The following is a 26,155-nucleotide window of genomic DNA, read 5'->3' on the forward strand; positions in this document are numbered from 1 at the left end:
GGATGGATTAAGCCTTCCAGCAAGGAGCTTTGACGCAAACCGTAAATAACGTCCGTGTGCAGCGCAGGTGGGGGCATCTTGTGACGCTGTACTCAAAGCGCCAAAAATGGGCTGAAAGGCCTTCCTTTCAAAAAATTTATACATCTATTTTGTTGCTAAGTATGTTGCGTGCACGTGCAACGTGCGTCACCAGATAAGTGGAATACATTATGTATTCCCATTGGTTAACACAGGGCCGTAACCAAGGGGGTCTTTGAACTCACCCCCCCCCCCCCCCCCCTCCCCTTCGGAAATATATCGCTCCGGCGACATCTCTGCTCCACGCTACTTATTTCAAAAAAAAGCTGGCAACAATTTTATACCCCAAACTTGTATCGCAAGCTTAAACATTATTGTTATTATATTTATTCAAATCATTTCACTTGTGCTTCAACCGCCCTATTTTTGTCGTACTTTTCCGGATCTGGCGACACCTTGCCCTCGATTATATATATCAAACTTTTATTGTTTGCCTTAACCAGGATTTAAATTTCGGGCATCCAAGAAAGTTTTTTTTTTTTGAAGTAAAACTAATTTAAGATATTAATGTATGTCCGTGACGTGCTTGATTCACGCGCGAAGTCGATATAAATATTTCAAACTGGCCGCCGTCGCCCCCGCAACTTCGCCCTCCCCTACGAAGGAATCCTGAGTGTGGCCGTGTGGCCCAGGTCAACATCCGCTACCTAATCCGCTTTGCTGGCTCACCTTAAGCGCCCAATTACTTGACTGCATGTCCTTAGGTTTATTATTATCTGGTTACATTCAGCGGTCTTTTTCACGCGAATACGCTGAACGCATATGGCTGCATAGTCAGTCTGCAGTCTCGCCCGTGCCTGAAACTTCTCTGCCAGCTGACGTACCTCGACCTCGTTTTTTCGTAATGATTTCCTTTTTTATATACTGTATGCGCGTTTGCACACATACGGCATGCAGTTTCTTTGTTCGCCGCAGCGACCGTATAACAAACAACCGAAGCGGGAGTTCGCAGTGGCGGGGAGAGAAGAGGGCACGATCTTCGGCCGGCGGCCCACCGCCGACGGCGGCGATGGGCAGCGTCCGTTGCTCGTTCGGCATGTTTCGACGTTCCGTCGCGCATCCAAATCACCGTGCGCGTCACGGGCGCGTGTCGGCGGTGAGGGGGGACGCCAATTTTACACCTATTCCCAAGCGAAGGCTGTGTGCGGCCCCGGCGATGGCGCCTCGCTTGGTGGTCTCGACTGAGTCATGCTCCCACCGTGGTACACCGTGGTTCGCTGTTGTATGCTTTGGTCGTCTTCCTTATTTATTTCTTATTCTCGCAGCGCGTAGGGCCATCGATTGGTCCGTGTGTTATGGTGTGCTGGTTTAGTAGAACCAGCGAGCTGTATGGCGCCCGCTGGCAGTGGAGGTGGTCTTGCGAGCGTCGTGACGGCGAGGTCGATCACACTCGCTTCGTTCTCTGGGCGAACAAAAGAAACCAGGATCGCGCAACTCTCGCGTCCTTTGTTCATAGTACATCACCGCAATGGTTATTCGGGCATTTTTTTTTTTTTTTCGCTTCTTGTATCTTTGGATGCCGCTCGTATATGTGTATGCGCGTTCCGTAGGCGTATATACCGATATCGCTAGTGCTTCGTTTTTGTGTGTTATGACAAAAAACAAAAAAACATGACAGAAATAAAGGAATAAAACTGACGGAGGCTTTATCTGTTATACTCTTGGTCACACTTCGCGATGACTGAGACCTGGAATGGTGAAGAACCGTGTTTAATTTCGCAGCAGATCGCTGCTGATTCACCTTTGAATACTTCTGCAACTTTTACGTGCACGCTAGGTCATATCTATTAGACAACTATTTTTAAGGCGAGAGCCTTAATTGGATCTCTTATGTTACAAGGTCGCGTTGGGAGGTACATATTGAGAAACTAAAGTGGAGTTCTGCTGCATAGCTCAAACAACGTGCGAGACCGAGAGATCGACATACAGACATGGTAAATTGGAAATTGTGCATTTTTGTTTGTGCACGCGAGTGTCTTTGGCCTTGGTCCAGCTATGCGCACAACTTTGCTTCTCTGCTACGTTGCACATTTTCGTTTGAGGGTGATGATGCAGCTCAATAGTTGTAATGTCTTCCTGCTTGTTGCCTCGCCAAGTGCCAAGTGCACATCATGGTACACACGCAGCTGCAGGTTCAACCGTTACCATAAATTTGAAACCGGTGCACATAGCTAGACCTTTTCTCCAAAGCTTCTGAGATTGGGAGTGACAGTGCTTCTTAGTCTCTTGAACCAGACATCTTGGAGGAACTCAAGGAATGGTGAAAAATGTAATCACTCACGATGTGGCTTCAAATTTTTCAACAGAGTCTGTGTATGTGCAGCTAGAACATGGTACAGTCGAACTTCATTTTCACGAAGTTGCACCGGCCATGAAAATATTTACAGTATATCCGATATTCGTTATAAGCATGCATAGATGCAGGTTTCAGCGTTAGAAATAGCTGCAAGGACTATGGATAACGCTAGCGGGGTGCCTCCGAAAAGTCCAGCAAAGGGTCTCCTCTGGATTTTGATGACCTATCGACATCATGCCGTGCCGATACGAGGCGTGGGAACAACAGTAAATTACATACACACTCTGCACCGCCGCGAAGACGCAACTGCACGATCCGCGCAACCGCTTGAGCAGTCGCGAGATGCCCATCGTCAATATATTCACACTCATATAGACCTTATCGGCGATCGAGCGTGAGACCAGACGCACGGCCAAGCCTGACGGCCACATTAGCTAGTGCCTATCCATGTATAACGTTACCTCAGTGTCCGAAAAGTATGTGCGGCGCCGGCGTGGCTTGGTTGGACACGGAGGGCACCGCACGTGAATCCGTACTCCTCTATAATAAGGCCGCCAGACTTTCCCGTGCGTCTGATATCACGCCCGATCGCCAATAAGATCTACGAGTGCAAATATATTGGCCGCGATCATCTCGGGACGGCTTGTCACCAGCCACTACACCGGCCGCACTGCCTATGCCACTAAGCCTAACCAGCGCCGCTTCATAGGGAGTCGGCATCCCAAGTTGCGCTTTCGTGCCTAGTCAACATGGCGGCAACTTTGTTCACGGTCGCCTAGTTTGCGACATCGCGAGTACATCACTTGTTCATTCCCAACTTTCTTCATGCCCGAAACACCTTGCGGTGTCTGAAATTTCGGTCTTTGCCAGTGTAAATTGGTGAAGTCTGAATAATTGCACCAGTTCGAAATGCCATACGTCTGAGAAATTGGTCGGCGACTGTATTTGACACTCTTGGTGATGATTGATGCAGGTTATTGGCGCAAGTATATTTGTCATTTTTGGAACCAGGATATGTTTTTTGAGGCAAGTGCAAACAAAGAATTTGCTCCGCTATACCGGTAACCGATACCGTGTCGGATCCCACATTTTTGATTTCGTTATAGCAGTAGAATACTCAATAGAATTAAAGCATGGTCAACCAAATTTTAGATTTACTTCTTTATATCCGATAATTCGTTATGTCAGCTAGTGTTGATTATATCGAAGTCTGAATTTACATGGTGGTTGTAATAACAGTGATATGTAAAATATGTAAAAGCAGTGTGGGGTATAGCATATATTTCGAATTTTGCAAAACTTTGCATAAGACATATGCATTATATCATGGGTCTATGTTATTGTGGAAAGCACTGCAGTGTGTTTCAAGAAAGATTCTTACGCGCAAGCATACGTGCCCTGTCTGTCAAATTGGTGAAATTATGTCGGTCACTGTGAGGGAAGCGAGCGCCGGAGAAGGAAGGCTTCTGGAGGTGGAGACGAGAATTGCCGAGTTCGCGCCCTTTCCTTTTGTGCTTAGACGCCGCTGTGCTCGCTTGCATGTTCGCAGCATCTATACGCTTGCGCGTAACCCACTTTCATGAAGTGAAACGTCACAAAATTTTTTTTTTTCTTTTTTTATGCAGGTTCCTGTCAGCAGAGCCCTGTGATATCATACATCAGCAAAGAAATGGTGGTTGGCATAGGAGACACAGTGGACCTGCAGTGTTCTGTGCAGTATGCTGATGCATACCCTGTAAGTTTTATCCACTGTTCTGTGTCCTTGCTATATAATAAAATGGTAAAAATTAAATCATGTGTTTACATATATTTGTTTGTACTCATTAACACGTTCACTGCAGCATGCTTTCTTTAGGTCTTGTTTTACGTGCAGAGTGACCCACTAGTGGGCCATTTGGTATATGCCCCAGGTCAATCATAACCCACTGGTGGGACATGCGGCTATGCCTCTTTCTTTTGCTCCAAAGAAATGCCACTGCCACCTTTGCGGCTGGCATTTGGTGTGTCTATTTGAAAGATGCAAAGCTATTTTCCGCCTTTTTCGCGTGAACTTATGTTGAACTACAAAGTGCTTGCCACCAGAAAACACAAGAAGTCAGTTCCTGTGTTAAAAATATTTATTAATTAGATGAAAGTTAAATTTTAGTAGGAACATTAACCATGTTTAAAAATTTAAATGTTACTCCTATTATAGTTGATGCTAGCTTGCGTCTCGGCTTACTTGTGCTTACAATTAAAGTATGACAAACACAAGAATGGCTTGCCAGGGCATTCTCCACAAAAGGTAGTTACTTTTCTCGCTCTCACCCTAGCGTCGTTTGGGCTGCTGCTGGTCCTGATTAAAGCCCCTCCATACACGTTTTCACCGACCAGGTAAAGTACCGCCAACCTACCCTCCTACTACGCGCCTCTCCCTCACTCCTCCCTCGTTCAACCCCTCAGTTTCCGGCGTCAAACGGAACTTACGTAGCCCAGCTTCTGGTTTTAAGCGGAAGCGACGTCACTGCTGTGCAGAGGTGTGAGCGTGCAACAAGCAAAAATGCTGGAACCGGAAATCCTGAAAACGGAAAGACCGAAACTGGAAGAAACCCCGGAACTGGAAATTGCGGAAGCGGAACTGGTTTGAGCGACGAATCAGGGAACAGTGGCGTGCATCAAAGGTTGACGCTACTTAGCAAGCGCGGCGGTGGCGCGTAGATGGAGGGGCTTTAGTCCTAATCACTGCATAGCAGCCAGTGCAGCGCTATTGAGTGTTGCATGCCGACCCGCCAGTTTTTTCAAGCGTCTGGGCATGCTTTCTCCCACGCGTTTCTTCAGTGTTGTCTTTACGAGGGCCGAACATTGAACGAGCCAGTTCTTCTCAAAATTTTATAATTGGCATAGTTTCCTTCAAGCATGGCACAAATGTTTCGCGCATTTATGATGGCACTTCCAACAAGCAACTCAACGCCTTTCTGTACCTCTTGAGTTCTTTTCTGAGGCAGCTGTAGTATGATGCCATTTGGTCGCTATAGTCTATGCATTTTTTTGTTGCGTTGTAATTGAGAACGGCCTAAGGTTTCGCGATTGGTGCGCCGTCCCTTGTTTTCTTCTCGCTGTCCACCAAAGTTGCTTCATGTTTGGCGACAGATGTGAGCATCAGAATGGGCCTCTTGTCCATCCACTTCAGTACCTTCACTCCTTCTTTGGATTGTAGTCCAGTCTCGCTGTCTTTCACAACCTTCGCATCGGTGACATCTTTTGGTAGCCCTTTTGTTGTTGAGCGAACTATACTGCAAATGAAAGTTTCTTCCTATAGAAGGCGAAGAGTGAGCTGCTAGCTCGTGTAGAAGTTGTCTACGTACAGCTTGCGCCCGACTTCTTGTAATTTTGTATGAGTTTCAAACATACACATCTTCGGCATGTCCGACGCCAACTTGTCTATCAGACTTTCCAGCACATATGTCGACCTTTAGCATGTCTTTTCACTATCTTTCGTACATGCCTTGAAGAGATTGACTCCGTACTTATGGGCATTTCCTGGAATATACAGTCTGAACGAAAGTCGGCCACGCCATGGCACCATTGTTTCATCGATCATGACCTCCTTTCCTGGCTCAAGCACAGCGGCAAAATTTTGTTTCAATTTCTCTACGAGAGGCCGGATCTTGAAGACACGATCCTGCAAATCCCAAAAGCAGGAAAAAGTGGTCATGGCTCATATTTTGACGAATGATTTCGATGCCATACAGGTCACCTTTTGCCCAGTAGTGACTCGGAGTAGGAAGAAAGACAAGACCAATGCAAATCAGTATTCAAACAAATGCTTTCATTTCTTGGACTTTGGTTTCCGTCCAATTCTTCAACCGTGATTTAGATTTGGGAGTGGTGGACTCCAACACTTGTTCAAACCTGTTTGTTTTATCGACCATCATTTGCCACATATCATCAGTACTAAACATTGAGTATAAGGTCAGGGCATCATGGCTAGATGGAGGGTTCTCGCGCGTAGGTCACCGGTGGGTCACAGCACTTAACATCAGACAAGTATTCTTCGGTCTATTTATTACTTCATGTGACAAAAATCATACCTCTGCATTGAAGTGCTACAAGGTTATCACAGCAGCAAGCCGATGAATGCCCGTAACTTCACTCCCACGTAGGAGGAGCACAGACCGTGACCCACCGGTGACCCACAATGCAGTGAACGTGTTAAAGAGCTGTAAGGGGTAAAATTGCCGGAGCCGTGTCAGCTACGGCATCCTTTTAGCCAAACTGTGAAAACTGTAAATCAACATTGCCATCATCATAATCTTGTGCAAGATGCCATAAGGGGACAGTATAGTAGACTTCAAATAATTAGACTTTGGGTAATTCAGCTGTCAGTTAATTTGGCTCCGATTGAAGGTCCTGACCGACGCCCATACATTTATATGGCCCAAAATGCATTAATTATTTCAATTTCGATTCTGAAATTGGCTCTTGCCGGATAACTTGAACTTGACTGGTCTGCATGCACATGCCTGACCCCAGATGTGATTCCAGTCCTCGTCCCCATGGCTGTAGCTAAGGCACAATGTGAAAGCCGATAATGCCGATTTTTGGCCTGCCTGCCATAGTGTTTCAAGCAATAACAGCAGCTCACAATGAACGATTACCATCCCAATCCTAACGGCCACTTTTTTTCCAAGGAAATGGCTCCGAAAATTGCCTGCACATTACAATCAAATATGAAAGCAAAACCGAGTAGCAGCATTGGCAGCAGCCTACAGTCAGAGACAGTGTCATAACCGTTATCATCGCAACATGGTGTCTGAACAAGTTTTTTTGTAGTTTGGCGTTGGTGACACGTCGGTTACATTACGAATTCTCATTCGAAAGAGAAGTAATTTTATGCTTTGAGCTTGCGACAGCAGAGCCACGTCACATGCTTTTGCTGTGTTGGGAGTCTTGTGTGCTTTGCAGGAGGAACTGGCAAATTGGTTATTATAGCTGGGGGCTATCATCCCAATTGTGAGCGTTCTGAAGTTGTTCAAGTGGCGATGATGGACAAGCATACATACAGACGTCCATGTTGCTGGGCTAGTCGGTTCATATTGCTCAGTAGACAAACAAATAAATTTTAAAAAATTATGGTCACTTAGCACAAACAAGGAAGGACGAAAGGGGACAAGGGGAGCGCCACGTTCAACTGTTTATTCTATTTTGTATCACATCCAATATATATACCCAAGCGAATACACAACAACTGAAAAGCTTCAATTGCGCATGGTCTTGTTTGTGCTAAGTCACCATAATTTCTTTTTTTTTTTTTGATCTACTGAGCAAGCATAAATAAATTCCTACTATTCTGTGCCAGCACACTCTGCAGGCTTAATATTTTTTGATTGCCAGAATTGAAGGCATGCTAGATTTTTTTTGTTACAGGAGTGAGTGCACATTAGAGTTACGTGCAAATTGTTTCCTTCTTTGAACCCAGAAAAACTGTGTGCATTAGAATCGGGTAAATACTGTCAATAAGCAGCAGTGTGCTTGGACATTTCTCGCATGTTTAGTTTTTTTGTTCGTTCCGCCGGGCAATTTGACCTATTCCCAGTTTTATCAATGTCTAAATAACCGAAGTCAACCACATTCCTCCATGTGACCTCATCGAGCTCAAATATATGCATCAGTGAAATGCAGATGTCTCTAACTGTCTTTTCTTTTTTCATGCTTTTTATGTGTTAGCTGCTTGCATTATTTATTGTATAACAGGTTACCTTTTTGCTTAAATACTCAAGAGTGCAATTACGGAACTAAAGGCATAGCCTACAAAAGATTGTTAGTACCTCATTTTCATAATGCTGGTGGCATCAACTCCTCAGCTACTGGCACATGACATCAAATATTCCTGGCAGTGGTGCTTCACTGGCTATAAGCTTTGGTTTCTGTTTAAAATGACGAGAAGGGCCATTTTCTGCAATAGATAACATAGGTCTTGTGAGCATTTTTGCATCACTTTTTCCTGGTAAACAAGACTTCATTTTTGAGCGAGACATGAAATGAGACAACTTGCATTTGTTATTTCAGATCATATGGGTAAAAATTAATGAACGTGATCCCAGCAACAACCTGTTCATCTCATCTGGCAGCAAGGCCATCGTGCCGGACCAGAGGTTCTCCATTCGGCACGACGAAGGCAGCAACACATACACACTGCAGATAACTAAGCTGCAGGAAACGGACTCTGGCCTCTACCAGTGCCAAATTATCCTGGGACCCACCAGCAAACTCAGCTCAAATGTCTACGTCCACGTCAGAGGTAACACCTCCACCATTGTAGAAATGTTAGTTAGTTATGTAAGGTTTTATGGCGCAAAAGCAACTGAGGCTATGATGCGACATTCACGATATGAAATATATATATCTAGTTGCTTATAAAAGCAAGAGTGTTGTAGTTTCTGCTGTTCTTTCCATGTCACAGCTAGCACTTTGAGATACTGCGTTAGACTGCACCACCTTTGGGCATCTCTGCCCACATCCCCTAGTCCTTTCCTCAATTATAGTAGCTAATGCTACAGAGATGCTGTTTGACGCTGTACCGCATTCCACATAGGATCAGGCCATAAAGGAACATATAATACGTTAGCTCAAGCCAGAGCACGGGCTTTCACGTGCCACTTTCCACAAGACTTACCATATCTTTCACGTGCATCACGTCGCACGTAATGTTTTTAAAAGCAAGAGTGTAGCAGTTTCACCCATTCCTTCCTTGTTGCAGTTCGCGCTTTGAGACGCTGCGTTAGACAACGCCACCTTCGAGACCTGCCCACATCCTGTAGTCTTTTCCTCATAGCAGCTAATGCTACGTAGCTGCTCTGCGACATTGTGCCTCCTTCTGGATATGACCAGGTCGTAAAGAAACATGTAACGATTCTTCAACGGAGTACAAAAATATAAAGCGCCATGCTGTCGCTCTCATACTGCCGTCGTCGTCGTCATCTTGCTGCTGTCTTCACACACACTCTCGCGTCACATGCACAATTGCTCACCTTACACAAACAGCTCGATCCTTCAGGTAACGGTTTGCAGAAGCCCAAACGATGCGTGATGTCCAGCTACCTGCAAAACCTTTTGCATAACATTGATTCCCACTGTGCTTGGGATATGCAGGATTATTTATTTATTATTTATACATAATCGCAACCCTATATTAAAGGATACACACATGACATTTTCAACTTATCATTGTTTTGCATTACATGAATGTCCAAACACTTTATTTAAACTCTTGAAGAAATACTGAAAGTCATCAGAGCACTCTAAATAGTTTGCTTTAATAATTGTTCCTACTTAACAGCTTCAGTTTCTGTACCCAGGAAAAAGATTAATCATGTCTTCATGCATTGGCTCACTCCGTTCTTACAATCCCTGCCACTGCCACACACAAGCGCAGCCAGAAAAAACATGCACGTCACTTCTATTTGTCTGCTTATGAGCAACGCCATCATTCGTAGCGTTACTGCTATATGTCAGCAAATTTTGCTCAGTGTCGTGACATCACAGTAATTTTAATGATGACAGCTCCAGCATTTCTAGACCTACTTTACTATCAAATTAACATATCTTATAAGTGTTTCTCAACATTCATACTAAGTGTCACTTTATGCATGAGAAAGATGCTGTAGAGGTTCTATAACTTCGAGAATATGTGTCAGTATTCCTTTAGTGCTTTCCTTTTGTATTATTTAAAAAAATGTCAGCATATATTCTAGCCTGTATCTGTATTAGGTATCTGTTAAAACTCGAAATGCTCAGTGCAGAAGGATGCAGGCCATGCATTTTTTTTTTTCAGACACTTGTTCGTCTGTTAAGTTAAAATGTGTTTGTGTGCATTTGTTAGAATGTGAAGGCAGCACCAAGAAATTATATGAGTGCTTCTCAATGAAAGCAATGAAATCAGGACACACTACTCACACCACACTCCCTGGCAGCGATTGCCATCTAAGCTGCATATTTAGTAGGTATGCAGAACTGAGGACTTCAAATAAAACATACATAACCTGAGTTTTTTTTTGCTTGGTGATCATGGTGTGTGTGCAAGCAAAATGACAAGTGTCAAGAGAAGTTTGTTTCATAACTGTGTTCAGACAGACTACATGTTTAGCTTTTCATGAAGCTGCATGGGAGCATCGAAAACATACCTTGTTGCCAGAGAAGGAACAAGCCTCACATTTCTTTGGGTGCCTTATAATTCGATTTATGGCATCTATGGTTGCTCTGGCTGCCTACATATGTTTGGGAGAGCACACTGATTGATGGCAAGGGTTACCAACTTTCCGTCAAACTCAGGATGGTGGTTGGGTAAAGGGTACTTGGAGAAATGCTGGTGAAATATGCATTCTTCCTTATTCCTAGGGGTGTTCCACTAGTAAAATTCTCAAATAGGATTGAATATGAATGTTCGAGAAAAGCGACCTTCAAACCTGCCGCCGTAGCTCAGTGGCTATAGCATTGCGCTGCTGAGCTCAAGGTCGCAGGTTCTATCCTGGCCGCGGCAGCCACACTTCAACGGAAGTTAAATGTAAAAACGCTTGTGTACTTAGGGATTATGTGCGCATTAAGTAACCCCAGGTGGTCAAAATTACAGCGTGCCTCATAATCAGATTGCGGTATTGGCCCTCAACACCCTAGAGTTTAATCATTCAATTAAAACGACCTTCATAAGTCAAATCAAATATTCCTTAGTTTCTTATTTCAATTCAAAAGGGAAATATAAAAGTTGCGTGCTGTCTGTTTGCTGTAGGGATACACAGAGAGCATTGTGCTTGTTGCAGGAGTTGAATATGATATATTAACTAGAGTGCCACACATCATTCTTAAACAATGCAGAAGTGGTGAGATTGGTAAAATAAAAAATTGCTTTGACTAAATCAAGAAAAATGGTTCATCGGCTTGTTGAGTGACTGGAAATTATCGAACAGAAGTTATCTGCTCCATGCACTCACTCAAGAACTGTTACCTCTGCTCAAATACCAGGGTTTTTCAGCAGTATAATCATTGACTTTCCTCCGTTTAGACTCTGATCAGTAACATTTTCTCTTATATACAAACAGAAACAAATATTTGACTATATTGAAGAGTGATTTCTTGAATCAAATATGTATGATATAACATAGACTACCTATTCGTTTTGTGTATGAAATTTTGGAGGTTCAAACATCCCTACTTATTTCCTTTTCTGTGTGTTTTTCTATTGTTTGAGGTTGTATTCCATTAGCTCTGCCTGCAGCACCACAGTAGATGAGCTGTCTTTGCAACATAATCGTTACGTATCTCTAATTTTAATGTTTGCACACCCAGTGACTGCAATGACATCCATTCGTTATCCTGTGAACATCCAAAGCCAGGACATGAATATTCCAGGGATGTGTTGAATACTGCCAGCGAACATCTCTCTCATGATTGTTTGACCACACTTTTCGTGTACGCATGTCTGCATGGGACATAATGGGCACATGCTGCATACCTTGACGGACATATCAGGGCCTTTTGCACAGTGTTTGCTATGATGAATATTATGTTCACAGCACACGCTGTGATAGATGCAACGAGCAGAGCACTCACACAGCAAGTAACAGCAAGAACAGATACGTGCATGTAAATGTTATGCATGCATGCACATGCACGGAAGTGCAGTCTACTCCTCATTCTTTGAGACCTTCTGCCAGACACATGTGGCATATTGATCTAACTGAAGTCCTCCAAGTAAACTATGTAAGAAAATACGCAAAGTATGATGTCACATGAGCTAGAGATGCGATGTAGCTTCGGATTGTATGTAGTTTCAACACATCAGAAAGCCAGACTGTCACGAGGAAAGTGAAATAGAAATAAAACTTCTGGGAGGACAATTATTTATGTGTGGACTGAAAAAGCTCCAGATGCGATATGTTTGGGACGCTCTTGGTAGTATATGAAAAATAGGACGTCTGGCGGATGTTCTCTTTGTCTCCGAAATGGTGCACAGATACTGTGGCATGATTGGGATGTCCCATGCACAAAGTGTTTTCGTTGGACATACCTTGACAGATACATTTAGCATATATGCATAGGCTTCTCTTGTCTGCTAGGGATGTTTTGATGAGAGTACTCCCTTTATAGTGGAGTGCTCCTGACAAGGGCGAAAGAACAAATACAATAGGGTTGAAATCTTTATGGTAGATGCGAGACGGAACATTGGTGAAGATGCATGTGGAGCACTCATATGAGGAAAACAGATAATGAAGTCATAGAAAGCATAGGGAAAAATAATTGTTCTGTTTAATTGAACTTTAGAAGTAATAAGGAAAATGGAATGGGAAGGGGATGAAACGACAACCTGTTGCAAGTGGGCGCCAAATCCACATATTGTGCACTACGCATGCGCGCTGTGCTTTGCCATATAAGCTACCGCAGTGGCCATCCTCCCATCGACTTTCTTTGGTATTTGCGCACAAGATTAGCCCTAAGAACGTTAGCCAGAGCCACTCACTGTCATGTGGGCAGACGTGGGACATCCTTTAAACCACAGGTGTCACATAGTATGGTATGTAGGACAGCTGTTAACTTACAACTTCATTCTGAAAGGCTGTGCACTGATGAAGATGCCGGCTGTAATGAGGAGTATATACAAGGGAAGGAGATGAAGGGTGAATATAATGCTGTTGGGTTTGGTTGGAAAAGACGACCTATGGGGTTTTGTCTTTATGTCCACTTTCATTTCCCTTTTTCTTATTATTTGTACACTTTAATTAAGCATAACAATTAGTTCCCCTATGCTTTTCATGGCTTCATTGTATGTTTTCTTCAGATTGTTGTAACTAACAAAAAATTTAGCCCCTTGGATCCCCTTATTGTTTCACTTATGTGGTACACCGGCAAATTTGAAGAAAATATGACTCAATCATACCTGGCCTCGATCTAGCACAAATAAATATCTAAGTAGGGTCTGCTTGGGACATTCACAACTGTACTTCAGCACAGTCAACATCCTTAAATGTGAAGTTAAAAATATGTGGATGTGGCAAATCAAACACAAAATACAAAGATGAGACTTCAGGAAAAACCATTTGCAGGAGTGATGACCAGTGTGACTGACGGGCCCATGACGTGCAGACATGTGTTCACTATGGCTCAATAAAACATGTTGTTGGGTTAATTGGTGCATGTGTCTTGATCATAATTTTGGCACATGTCCATGTCGGTTCTCTCGTGTCCTTGTTCTTTTGCTGTGTGACAATTCTGGTAAAAAAAATGAAAGTTCACTGTGACATTTTGTTGCTCAACATGACTTTATTTGACTGCTTATTAATTTCTGTTTACTGTCTTTTCTCCCTTTGCAGTTCCTCCGATTATCTCGGACAACAGCACAAGGTCTGTGATAGCCAGCACTGGCCAAAACATCACCCTGGAGTGCTATGCCATTGGTCACCCTACACCGCACATATCCTGGCGGCGAGAGAACAATGACCTGCTGCCCACAGGTGGTGCCGTCTATCGAGGAAACATCCTTAACATTTTCAATGTCAGCAAGAACGACCGTGGAACATACTACTGTATCGCTGACAATGGTGTCGGCAATGGGGCACGTAGGAACATTGGTGTGGAAGTTGAATGTAAGTGCTTTTTTTTTTGTTGCTTTTTTGCCGTTCATTCTTGATCTATTTTCCACACAGAGCTTGAAGCAAGTTTTAGTGCAACTATGTACTTAGTGCAGAATTAATTTAATAAAATATATGACACTGACAAAAAGTGCTTCCTGCCTAGATGCTACAGAGATAGAGTTCACAATTAAAGTTGCATAAGATATTTGCAGCACCTGTGCCACTTGGCAAAAAGTAGCACTTGCACTGCTCTTATTTATCCCTTGATCATGTAATATTAGAGGTTTTTTCATATGCATATTTAACACAAGGAAGTTTGTTTGGTTACTGGTCACATAGCATCTTATTGAAGGTAAAGGTGTTGCATTTAATCAACATTGTTGATGCTTGTTTCAGTCGTATGTACAGTGCTCAGTGATTGAAACGCTTTACCCTTTTGGGCCACTGGTGGGTGCTGGGGACCCTGATATGATGCATTTTTGTATCAAATGAATGGGAGTGGCTTTGTGATTGATGGATTGTGACTGCATTCAGCAGCCTGAGCAGTCACCCAGCATTCACAGGGACCGGAAAAAGGACCAGCCACCTTGCGGTCCAACTCGTGTTTTAATCACTTAGCACATTCATGTGCGAGCTACATATATGCATGGAACAAATGAACAAGGGTAATGACAGAGTGAGCTGCTGTGTTTGAGATGGACAAATAGTTCTGAAAACTACTTTCAGTTGTTGCTTATGGTACCTTGAGTCATGAGTTATATTGATCACATAGCTTCTTGAGTTAGGCTTGCAGCAAATATTAGAGCTTTTCAACAAGAGCTCACTGGGTACAGCTACATTTGTGTGCTGAACTTAGTAAAAATGCACGGGCAACTCTTCAAGAGCACTGGGGAAGTTGCAAAATCTGTCTTTTAAACCTACTCGCAACAGACCAAAAAGCATATGTTGAAATGCCGGAATGTAAACAGTGTAAATTGTCGTACCGATTAAGTATTTTTGTGTGCAGTTAGTCATAATTTTACGTCGTCAGATGAAAGGTGCCTGAGCCAGCTGCTTTGACAAGGCATACCTGCAGCCGCGCTCAGACTGCAAAAATTAAGGAAACGATTCAGAAAAGGAAACTTGTCGGTTATGCCACAGTATGCCTAGTCAACCCAAGTGGGCCTGTTTTCCTGAGAGATAAAAAAGTTCTATGTTCCTCATCAGTGCTTCCAGTATATTGAGAGTCAGTCTTTCAATCCATCAATCAGATTTATTTCCAAATGCACATACGTAATAATAGCCAAGTCACATGCTCATGTTTTTCTTCATGCATGCAGTTGCACCCGTGGTATCGGTGGACCGCCCACGGTATGGCCAGGCCCTTCAAAACCCCATGGACCTGTTGTGCCACATCGAAGCCTTTCCATCACCATCCATTGTGTGGCTCAAGGATGGTTACCAGCTGAACGACAACCAGTACTACCAGATCTCCATCTTCTCCACGGCCGATGAGTTCACTGACTCCACCCTGCGTATCATCGCCATCGAGAAGAAGCAGTACGGCAACTATACATGCAAGGCGCTGAACAAGTTAGGCTCTGATGAGAAGATAATCGAGTTATACGGTCAGTACGGTTTTTCTATGAGCTGTGTGTGCATGCCCTTGGCAACAGTATTTTTGTGCCGAGTAGCTGGTACTGTGTAGATATTTTAGGTTAACTCGGGATGTTGAAGGGACCGACTTGTGTGTGTGTTCACTCATTCACTGGCATTCGCTACTGGAGAGTCCATACTCAATGTTTTCATTCAGCATACTCCTACGAACAGCACTGATCAATATGAAAGAGAATACCCATCTTGCATTCAGGATTGTTAACTGTCTCTGCTTTTCCATTCAAACTTTAAAGTCCCACGCGGGCATTAGTCAATACATGAGCGCTACTATTTAGCTTTTGCCAAAGAGTGACTATCCATACCCTTTCATAGCAAATGTGATTGTGTTGTAGGTTTACCTTGCAGGCACAATCATCCTTGTTTGTAGCTTTAACACATTATGCAAGTTGTTTTTAAGTATTTGCAGATCTTGGTTACACATATTTTTAAGAGCTATTATATGCTATTCTAAATTAAGTACTTTCCGGTCAGAGATTGCTTGTCATGTTGCATTAGAGTTGTACTTTAATGCAACAGATGTAAGTATGTACATGCCTGTTGAAATTAGGAACATACACCTTAATAAAATAAAGGCAGGTATGTGTTGGAAATAAATTCTGATAAATTACTTCTCTTAACCCTTTCGGACACCAATTAGTTCTCTTGATTGAAAACTTACTTTCAACACGTTTCTTAGATCTTCAGCATCATAAAATGCTTACAGCTGCAGAATAGATTAAGTGTTTTCAGTTCTTTAGTGAGTTTGTCAAGTTTACAGAATGCGGACTCCATGTGAAAACTCACTACAGGAACATCAGATATGCGAACATCAACTATTTTATGTCTACCAGGCTTGAAAAACACCTATCCAGCCATTCGAAAATTATGGCTGGCGCAATACATTGTGAAAAACAATGAAAGAAGTGAACCTGCTACATACAATGACATACCCACACCAAGCAAAATACCCAACCATCTGCCTTCATACTTGTTTTAATAAAACAGCTTGCCTGTGTAATTCAAATTTTCAGCACTATTTCAATAAGAAGCGTTTCAATATGTGCGGGACACATTTTAAATATTGTGACTTGAATCAATGCTTTTGCTGTTGATGCACTATCTTGGTGTCACAATTGTGTACATAGCGTCTGAAAGGGGTAAAGGCTGGAGCGGCTTGTAAAGAAAATTACGAAGGACATTTGTCACACTTGTTTGTCGTGCCGCGCGATGAAGAAAAGGACGCAGGAAGAGGAGTCGGACTCGTGATGAAAAATCCAAACTACATTTATAACAAAAGCCAAATTACACCCGGACAGAACGTTAAGGCACATGACACACATAATATGCTAAAAGAACTAAGGTTGCCATGAGTTCGAGAAACACAGTTCGAAACAGCTCACAGTACGTGGACAGGAGACGAGAGGTTGCTGGAGTGAGGGGCAATGACGTGACGACGTCGGACCTGCCTCGATGTTGTGGGTGAGGAGATGGCTCTTGACGAACTGGAGACGACTGCTCAGCAGTCAACCTGCATCCGAGCCACAGTGCACGTTGCAGGAATGGTCAGCCTGCCCAGCAGCCAGTTTGCGCGCAAGCTGCATCGCTCGGCGCATATGCGGCCATTAGCCAGGCCACGAACGGTGCTCCGCCGAACAGCTGACCAAGGAGACGCCTTACCCGCGATCCACACTGCTCGCGGCAAGTGGTAGCACAGCAGGCCATGCCACGCACCGAGCTGCAGTACTCATGCTGGTGAATGCCTTGGCCAAGGGCAATGGTCGGGCGGCAGCTCCATGGACGGCCGCGTTCCTTGGAGCATTGATTGTCGGCCTGCTGTCTTCTGTCTCCCGTTGACTAGGCGCACCTCTCGCCATGAAGCATTTCACCACGTGCTCGCCATACGTGGCCCAATCGTGTCACGACACATCTTCGGAATACCATTGGGCCATCGCTGATTTGGCGGGATCACTCAAATGCGTGGTCCACTCGCGAAAGAACGCGTGCACACTTCGTCGTTGTCGGCTTCGTTTTCTTTCATTCATCACACGGCTCTAATGGGGAGCAAGCGGTGGTAGCCACTCCCAAACTCCCTCCTCCCCAAGCTACCTTCCTACCAACACAGAGTGCCCAGTGACGAAGTTCCAACTTGCACCCAGATTGAAAAAGGATAATCATGCCCCCTCCCTAACCAAAAAGTTCTGCCGCCGTTTCTGCTTGAGAGCAAATCAATTATGTTTCTTATAGTAGTCTTTTCTGTGTTGTGACATAAAATCACAACTTCAAAGTGTCACAATAGTGACTTGCCTTCTATGGTGCCTTAGTATGCACAGCTTTTTACCATCAATTTACCTTAGAACATAATCCTGAGCAAACTGTCCCACCCATGCAAAGGGGCCATTTTGAATTTTGATATGATTCTGAGTAAGAGCCTTGTCCCCATCTGTCCTTCATTTATCTCCAAGCCTAAAGTTGGAGGGGGGGAGGGGGGGATTAGCATCGCAAGTGTCTGCAAAAAGCACCAAGATTTAATAATATATAGCTTTCCAGCATAATATCCCAAATTTAATATTAAGGTTATATACTGTATACATATGACAAATTATAGTAGAACCTCGGTGATATGATCCCGTTACATACAGTTTCCCAACGTTCGCAATCGAGAATACGAGAAATGACATCAATGCAATTGTGCATCTTTTTTCACCGGCTCGTTTGTTCCCAGAACACTATCTTTCGGCACCAACGTTCAGTAGATAGCCAAACTGTGATCGTATGACATGGTTTTCCAGCCGCTAGATCCCATGTAAACGAGAAACGGTGCGAGGCGCGCACTATCGAAAACAGTGCATGCCTGCTGCAGCAGCTTCCCCGCAATACGGCGCGCACTCAGTTTCCTATTCCAATGTCAGCAAATCACCTCCCGGGTCATCGCACGCCGCATTCACAGATTTTGTTGCCAACCCTATTGCGATAAGCGTCTTCACCGATCTGTTTCACAGCGTGTAGGGCGTAGTGCCGTTAGAAACTATACTGCACGTCTTTAATAGGCGATAGCCCAAATGCGCCACCGTTCCCAGCTGCAGGCAGCGCAATGTGAGTGTCATGTTTCGCTCTGGCAGCATCGTAGGCATCATATTCCGGTGTCGCTCACCAGCTTGATTTCGTTTCGGTTTCTCGTCGCAGTCTTAAAACATTACTCATTAGGGAAAGCAACAATGTGTGTCTCGGGCCGCTCAGGCCCCACAGCTCGTTATGTGTCGGAGTTTCGTGCGGCAATGATTCGCGCCGAGTGGGCACGTCAAAACTTGCTGTCAACATGATCTGCTTGAAGAAGCTGCTGACCCGGGCCAAACTTGAGAAGCGCAAACGTAAGTTTGTCGAAGCCACAAAAATGACAACACGCGTCTCGGGCCGCTAGGGCTCCACCAGCTCGGCCTGCATAGGCGTCTTGTGCTGTAATGATTCACCCAACACTTCACATTACGTAGATGTCAACTAGAATTGAGTCTGTCAATCTTTCTGTGACTTCAGATCGTACATTTTCCCGGTTAGTACATTTTTTTTCTCGCATATTTTTCCCAAAACGTGTGAACGAAGTTCTACTGTATTAAAAATTGAAGTTATGGTTACTGCTTGACAATCAGCAGTTGTAGGGGCTCTCCAAGATGTAGAACCTTGTAACAGGCTATAAAATCTAATAGAGATCTTATGGGCCACGTCAAACATATGGGAAAGTCAACACAAAGTGACATTAGGTAGGAAAAGAACAAACATACACACCAGAATGATCATATATTGTGCCTGTGTGGCAGCACATTACCAGAGTGTTCTTTTCCTTCTGCATGTGGGGTGTCAATATTTATTGATATACCACAGAATCCAAGAAACGAGTAAAACGTGGCAGGAGTACCTTTGGCAATTTGCACTTCGTAAAGTTGTCTCACTGCTTTTTGTATTTCTTTCTTGCCATTTGCAGAAACTGTGAACGTGATCTGCCCTCCAGCGTGCGACAAATCATACCAGTCTGGTTCCTCCCACCTGCAAAGCTCTTTCGCTTGCTTCTTGGTCATGCTGTCGATGATCTGTGCCATTACCCTGAACAACAAGCATTGAGCAACATTACCTCATAATGTTACTTTTATTGAAAAAGAAATGAGCCAGTTTATGAACAAGAATGCTTAGTATTCTAGCAAGTCCATACAAGGCCTTCTTCAAGTGATGTTTTGGAAAGGAAAAAAAAAAAAAAAGACTAGAACACTTTCTTTTTTTATTTGAAGTTGAAGTGCATAGCAAATTTGTAAAGATATTACTGACCAGTTACTGTTATACTGGCCCAAATGTATAACAGGGACGTTTCTCAGAATTTTTGTACGTTTTTACCTACTTAACTTGGACGTGAGCCTTTTATGTGCCTTGTTGCACAGATGTTGGCTGTGGCTCGTATTTGTTTCAGAGAAGGAGTTACTATTTTGGCTAGCATGTAGAGACGTAGCAAGCTAAGCACTCAACCAAGCGGCAAGGAATGTGTGCCGACGCATGGTCAGTGTGCCATAAACAGCCAATAAGTGAATAATGAATGCCAGCTAGAATAGTCCCTATTCCTTATTTCTGAAGCGCGCTTCCCTGCATGGTACACTTGCTCAAGTAATGACGGTGCCAGTTATGGTTCGAATGAAGACAAAGTGCTAACTGCACGTGCTGGGGCTTGACGTGGGTTGCATCACGTGAACAATGTCTGCATTTTCCATGTCATAAGACTAGCAAACTGTGCTCGTACACACTGTTTGTGTAAATGACTGCCCCACCATTAGTTTGCCAAGCTGCCCTCTGTGCAGGGAAGTTAGCTTTACAATTATGAAAAGAGTTCATTACACCTCCACCACGCTGAGATCCTTTATCAGGTTGTACACTCAAAGCATGTTGTGGGTTACCCTTCGCAGTGAGCTAACAGATCACTACCACTGAAGGGGTGCTTAAAAGATTTCAGTTTTTTTCTCTTGTTTTATATGTTTTCCGAATGTAAGTTGTAAGTAAATTATGTAAGTTTTTACATACTTACAAAAATAATCCTGAATCAGATACAGTCATTTAAATTTAATCTCAGTTCTTTTCTTTACTGCAGCTTTGTCAGAAAAAAGGAAATGTTCACAATGCAATTTTGAATGTGAAATTTTTTCAAAGTGCTTTAACAGCTGTGATAACAAAGCATTCCTTTTTTTTATTTACCATTATGAAACTTTTGACACTGCCTTTCTCGAAATTAAATACCCAAGTGCAAAAGATGAAACTGATGTACATCTAATCACTTAAATCAAGTTATAGGCTTTCTGTTAATTGCTTCCACATGTCTTTGCACAAGCTAATAAGATGTAAACATATTTTTAAGGCTGCTTACTTTTTATGGCAGAGTGAAACATGGGCATCCAGGTAGGGGAATAGTGTCTGGGCAAGTAATAAAATAGTTTGGTCAATGTAGCTTTTCTGAATCATTTGCCTTTTTTCTGAAATACTGCAGTGGCACAGCGAAATCGTATGCTAGTATTCTTTACCAGAAAATCTTCAACATTGTGCCTAGTAGTTCCCAAACATGTATTTCGAGCAGCAGTCATGTTGCAACTGGAGCTGTACTTCTTTTATCCAGCTAGGAATTTAAAGTTTACTTCCCTTTCAAACAGTACCAGTTCTTTGTGCTAGCAGTTGTCTGTTCAGTCTCCACCTTTTTTTTCTGTCAGAACCAGCCATATGTATAGTTTACTGTTTTTTGTGAGCATGTTTGTCGAATGTGTGCATGATATTTCCGAAAATCTTTGATGTACATAGGGTATTGATTTTGTTTGTGTTCTCACATGATTAAACAAGTCAGACATCTCAGCAAATGTGTAGTAATAATATTAAGATTCTGCATATAACTGTTCTTTATAAACATTCTATATAGAATGAAAAAACTCGGAAGCTGTATGTTCCTATCCAAACAGGTTATCCGCATGCACTGTGCCCATATAGCAGTTTACTGTTGCTGCTATTGTAACGTGTAAGCAGTTTCTGTGCACATACTTGCAAATTTTTACCTTGAAAAGCACAGTAGACACACCATGCTTGTAAAATTTTGCTTTTGAAAGCCGATTTTATGTCACCTAGCCCGAGTCAATCCCATTTGACCTGGACCTACGGTTACTGTATAGTCGGATGTTGAGATTGAGCAACTTAAACAAAACTATTTGAAAAGGCAGTCTTTTATGCAACAGCTTCTTCTATACGATGCTCCTGTAAGACCATTTAACACTAATATTTACCATGTGAGCCTTGCTACACAGTGACTATGAGCCTGGTCATTATTCTAAATCAGTGTGGAAGAGCATGTAATGAAAAGCATTTTATATGCCATCTGACTTGCTACACACCCTAAAGTTTGGTTCTGTTATTATATTATTGTCAGTCTTTCTCGTTACAAGGTTTTCTGTAAAACTTCATAATGAGGAAGAACGAGCATGAGGCAGGCAAACTCAACATTCATTAAGCGCAGTCTGTCTTGCAGAGACTGTTTGTATACTCGTATTTCAGTAGTTCCATGCAGCACTGTGGAAGCTACAGGCTTCTTCAACCAATCAAGGGGGTGAAAACATCCCTAAGGTGCCCTTCCACGCCCTGTCGGCTGCTAGCATAGGCGGCGGCAGCATCTACTAAAACTGCAACTGTGCAGCGAGATCAGCTGCTGTGACAGCAGCGGTGTAAAATTCGGCCCATATTCACTCTGATACTGAAGAGGCATGTGTGTTCAAGATATATTGAGATACAGTGGAGAAGAAGGGTTCCAGAGGAGGTGGAAGCAGAGGGTTCATAAGGAGCACTCAGCCAGCGTGTCGCATGAGATGGTGTTGCCATCTCTTGATCCGTCTTGTAAGATCCACTTGTATATGGTGCGCTCGCTGAAATTATCAAATGCAGCCGTTTTATTCATTAGAATTCGTGCATGTTTACTACACGCCTTCCGCACTGTTCCAATCATGTTCAACACCAACTGATTTGTTCCTTTCGCATAAAAGAGCAGCTTGGAACGATACCACACAAGCAAGTCCGCGGCCACCATTTTTGCGAAGGACAAAGCACTATCCAGGAGAAAGTCCTCCACGGTGTTGTTACTGTACTGACTATACACTTATGAATTTAGCCGCTGTCAATTAAGTTAATCGTTTATACTTTTCAAATGCAAATCAATGTCTATGGCAGCATTGCATTCATTTTTATTGCGATAGCAATTATATGGACACTCTAAGCGAATTTCTGCCGTTGCCGTCACCGTGAGGTTCTGTATGAAGTCCAACGACGATAAAATGGTCACCACGTGCCGTATGCTGTATGTGTGAGTGAAAGCGTGCAAGGGCCGCACGCGAAAAGCTGTGGGGGGACGGGAGGGAGGGGAGGCGAGGTTTAGCTGTGGCACCAAATGTGTATTTATATAAAAACGTTGCGAGGCAAGAAGGTAGTAAAGACTTCCGACGCGGCCCGACGCGTGTTTCGTTCTGATCACGTGGAAAGCCTCCAAGCCTCCGCCAGAGGCACCGGCAACAGTCACCAATGCCGCCCGCGTTCGGTGCGAATGCGAGCAAACGCCAAAAGCGTCGACAACAGTTCTGCGCATTGCTGGTGCTGCTACATGTCCAAGTTTGTACAGCTGATAAAACTACTATCCTTGCTCCGTATAGTTCTCTACTAATTTGCTACCTATCACAATTGATGCTTCGCCTTTCCAGTGAAACTGTGACATTTTTTTTTTCTCTGCATGTTTCTATTCGAACAAATGGAGAAGTCTATTTTTAGTATCGTAGAGCCTCAATAAACATTTTATTAAAAAAGAAAGCAAAGTTGCACAATAGACCACACTGTGACGGGCAGAGCAGCTTCCAAGTAAACACATGCCGACAAGACCACTTGTCAAGGCCATTTAGTTGTCCAATGGGGTCTAAGCTGTAGCACAACATCACACTGTGCATGAATCTGTGCTTGTGCCTTGCATAGCATTGGCTCTGCAGCTCGGAACTACTGAAACAGAGTATAGGCTGCAAATCTTGGGAGAATGTCAAGCAGAAACAAAAAGAAAGACCATTGCAGCTTTTAATAGAGAGTTTTAGATTAGGGGGACGCAAGCGTAGGGGCCCCCTAGCGCTTGCGGCTGCGGTACTGCGCGTGTGCAGTACCGCAGCCCCAAGCGCCAGCGGGCCCCTACGCTTGCGTCCCCCTAATCTAAAAATCTCTAATATGCTAATGGTTCCTTCGTTAAACCGCATAAAAATAGGAGTCGTTATACCAAACAGGTTAGCCCAGCACATTTATGATGACAGATAAAACTGTGTAATGTGATGTAGAAGCCTGTTGGATGGATTAGTAGAGGAATCTAAGAACTATTATCACTATAACAACAATTTATCAACTTTTCTGCATTCACTGTTTAATCCAAATGGCATGTGTTTAGCAACTGTACAAACACAAGCTCCTCGAAAATCAATTCTCCACTGCTAAGCATTTGTCATGAGTACCAGTACACTTTGCAATATTATATTTCGTGCCTATCAGTATTGCGAGAAATGGATGATTGTATACATTTTACTGTTCTGGTCGGCTGTGGGAGAACTTCAAAGAGTTGCAGTAGCTTCCTTTTGTTTCATTGCTGCGTTTTCATGTGAATCTTCCCCACTTCAAGACTTGTAAATCTTATCACTGCAAGGAATGGTGAGATGATTGGTTTCTAGAGTGAGTAGTGAAATCTCCCACAAAAAAAGGATGTCTATGTTGTGTACATATAGTCTAGGGAGTCCTACGAACAATATGCCTAATCTGTTCTATGTGTTTTCTTTTGGGAAAGATAGAGATTGGCACTCATCATCTCTGTCTGTAATTTGCTAATAACAATGATTACTGGCATTCTTACTTGAGTTGTTTTTGAAGGAGAGTTCTAAAAGTGAATCGTTTAGCTTATGCCGCAACGGTGTGCTGTTGGAGTGAGTATGCTAGGCTCTGACTTATATTTTCCAGATATGTATTTAACCTTGAGAATCTCATCTTTGCATGCTGTACATACACATTACTGTGGTACCAGAGGTGCCATATTTCATTCATGTATGCATTAAAATGTTTAGCAAAGCTGAAGTCATTGACTGTGTAGAGGAGAGTTTGCTGAATGGGTTTTACAGGTGAAGCGAAGCACACTTGGACAGAAGATCTATAACACCATCATTACTGCGTTTGCTTGAACCTCTGTGAATCAAGAAAAAAGATTTACTTTTAGCTCCTGTTTCTCCTGGCAGCACGTTCGTATAGAAGGTGGCATTTGTTTGATAGCACCGAACCTATCTACTTGAACAGTACCAGTGGGAATGGAAGACAGGGGGCAAGGAGGCAGTGTCTTCCCAGCTCCACGTCCAGCTGATTCGGGGCACTAGCTTACCTCCTAGCATTTAGTATCCCATAGAGCCCACATATGCTTGTAAAAAGGCTGGCAATCGCATGTCTTGGTGAATCTAGGGGCACTGAACAGTCGGCACAAGCTTCTCTTTGTTTTGCGTTTGATCGAGTATTACCGAACGGGTGTTTTGGAAGGTTTGGCAGCTTTGCAGCCTAGATGTTGTGGCAGTGAAACAGAGGAAAGGAAAAGGCTGGGAGGTTGGCTAGAATTTGTTCAGTGTGCTACTTTATATGTGGGAAGGGGGATAAAGGAGTGAGAGAGAAGTTGTGCAGTGATTTTGAGGCTAATAGGAAGGTGCCGAGGGGGAGGGGGTTTGCAGAAAGACTTGGCATCCTCTGATGTGCACCTCTTGCATGGTCATGGTGCTGTGTGTGTCCAGTTTGGTACGTCCTTCCGTGTCCTTTGGTGCTGTTTAGTCAATGTTTTCAAGCAACAAACCCAAATTCAAACAGCACTTAACCCTTCCTGTGCATTGTGGAACTGCTCTGTGAAAGCCCAAGGCTGCTCTCCTCACGCACTGCTGATAAACTGGTCAGTGATCAACTGCTTGTATGTATTTTCTCACAACAAGCTATGCAAAACATATATTTTTGTACTGTCCGAACTGATGTCCAAAGCAACTGCAGTGCGGTTCTGACAAAAGTCTGTGACATTTTGTTTCACTTTGAATAAAACATTTTTTTTCTTTGACTTTCGTTCCCTTCTTTGAAAGATGCTTGCAATTTCTTAAATATGAGACCTTGTTTAAATAATTCTAGGTTGCCACTGCTGCCGAAAGGTACTTAGAAATACGAAGTTATGTTGGTTCAGTAGGTTATTCCGGAATTGTGAATATGGCTTCCTTACCAAGATGGTATGCTTAGTAAGCTATAGCACTTGAAAATTAAAGCTACATTGCACTGTCTCATTGTGATCACACCACATCCCTAGCTGGTGGTGCCGTAGATATCAAGCATCTTTTGAGTGCTGGTTATTTGTCTACTATTAAAAAAGTACATTTTATTTGAAAGCGAGCAGTTACTCGCCCTGTCAAACATTCATATCCGTTCCGTGCACATGAAGCTCTCACATGCATGATAGTGT

The 26,155-nt window shown here is 43.3% G+C and overlaps 1 protein-coding gene across 1 annotated transcript in view; it reads left to right on the forward strand.

Annotated features, from left to right (window-relative positions):
* Nucleotides 1–21,507, forward strand: part of LOC119456423 (lachesin-like) — a 41,241-nt gene extending 19,734 nt beyond the window's left edge. Inside the window, exons 2-6 of the mRNA XM_037718158.2 lie at nt 4,000–4,109; nt 8,423–8,654; nt 13,717–13,989; nt 15,297–15,584; nt 19,589–21,507. Of these exons, the coding sequence (XP_037574086.1) occupies nt 4,000–4,109; nt 8,423–8,654; nt 13,717–13,989; nt 15,297–15,584; nt 19,589–19,725 (1,040 nt within the window). The 3' untranslated portion in view covers nt 19,726–21,507. The remainder of the gene's footprint in view (nt 1–3,999; nt 4,110–8,422; nt 8,655–13,716; nt 13,990–15,296; nt 15,585–19,588) is intronic.
* The last annotated feature ends 4,648 nt before the right edge of the window (nt 21,508–26,155 follow it).

This window comes from Dermacentor silvarum, chromosome 6 (assembly GCF_013339745.2).
Source record: "Dermacentor silvarum isolate Dsil-2018 chromosome 6, BIME_Dsil_1.4, whole genome shotgun sequence".
Lineage (NCBI taxonomy): Eukaryota > Metazoa > Arthropoda > Arachnida > Ixodida > Ixodidae > Dermacentor > Dermacentor silvarum.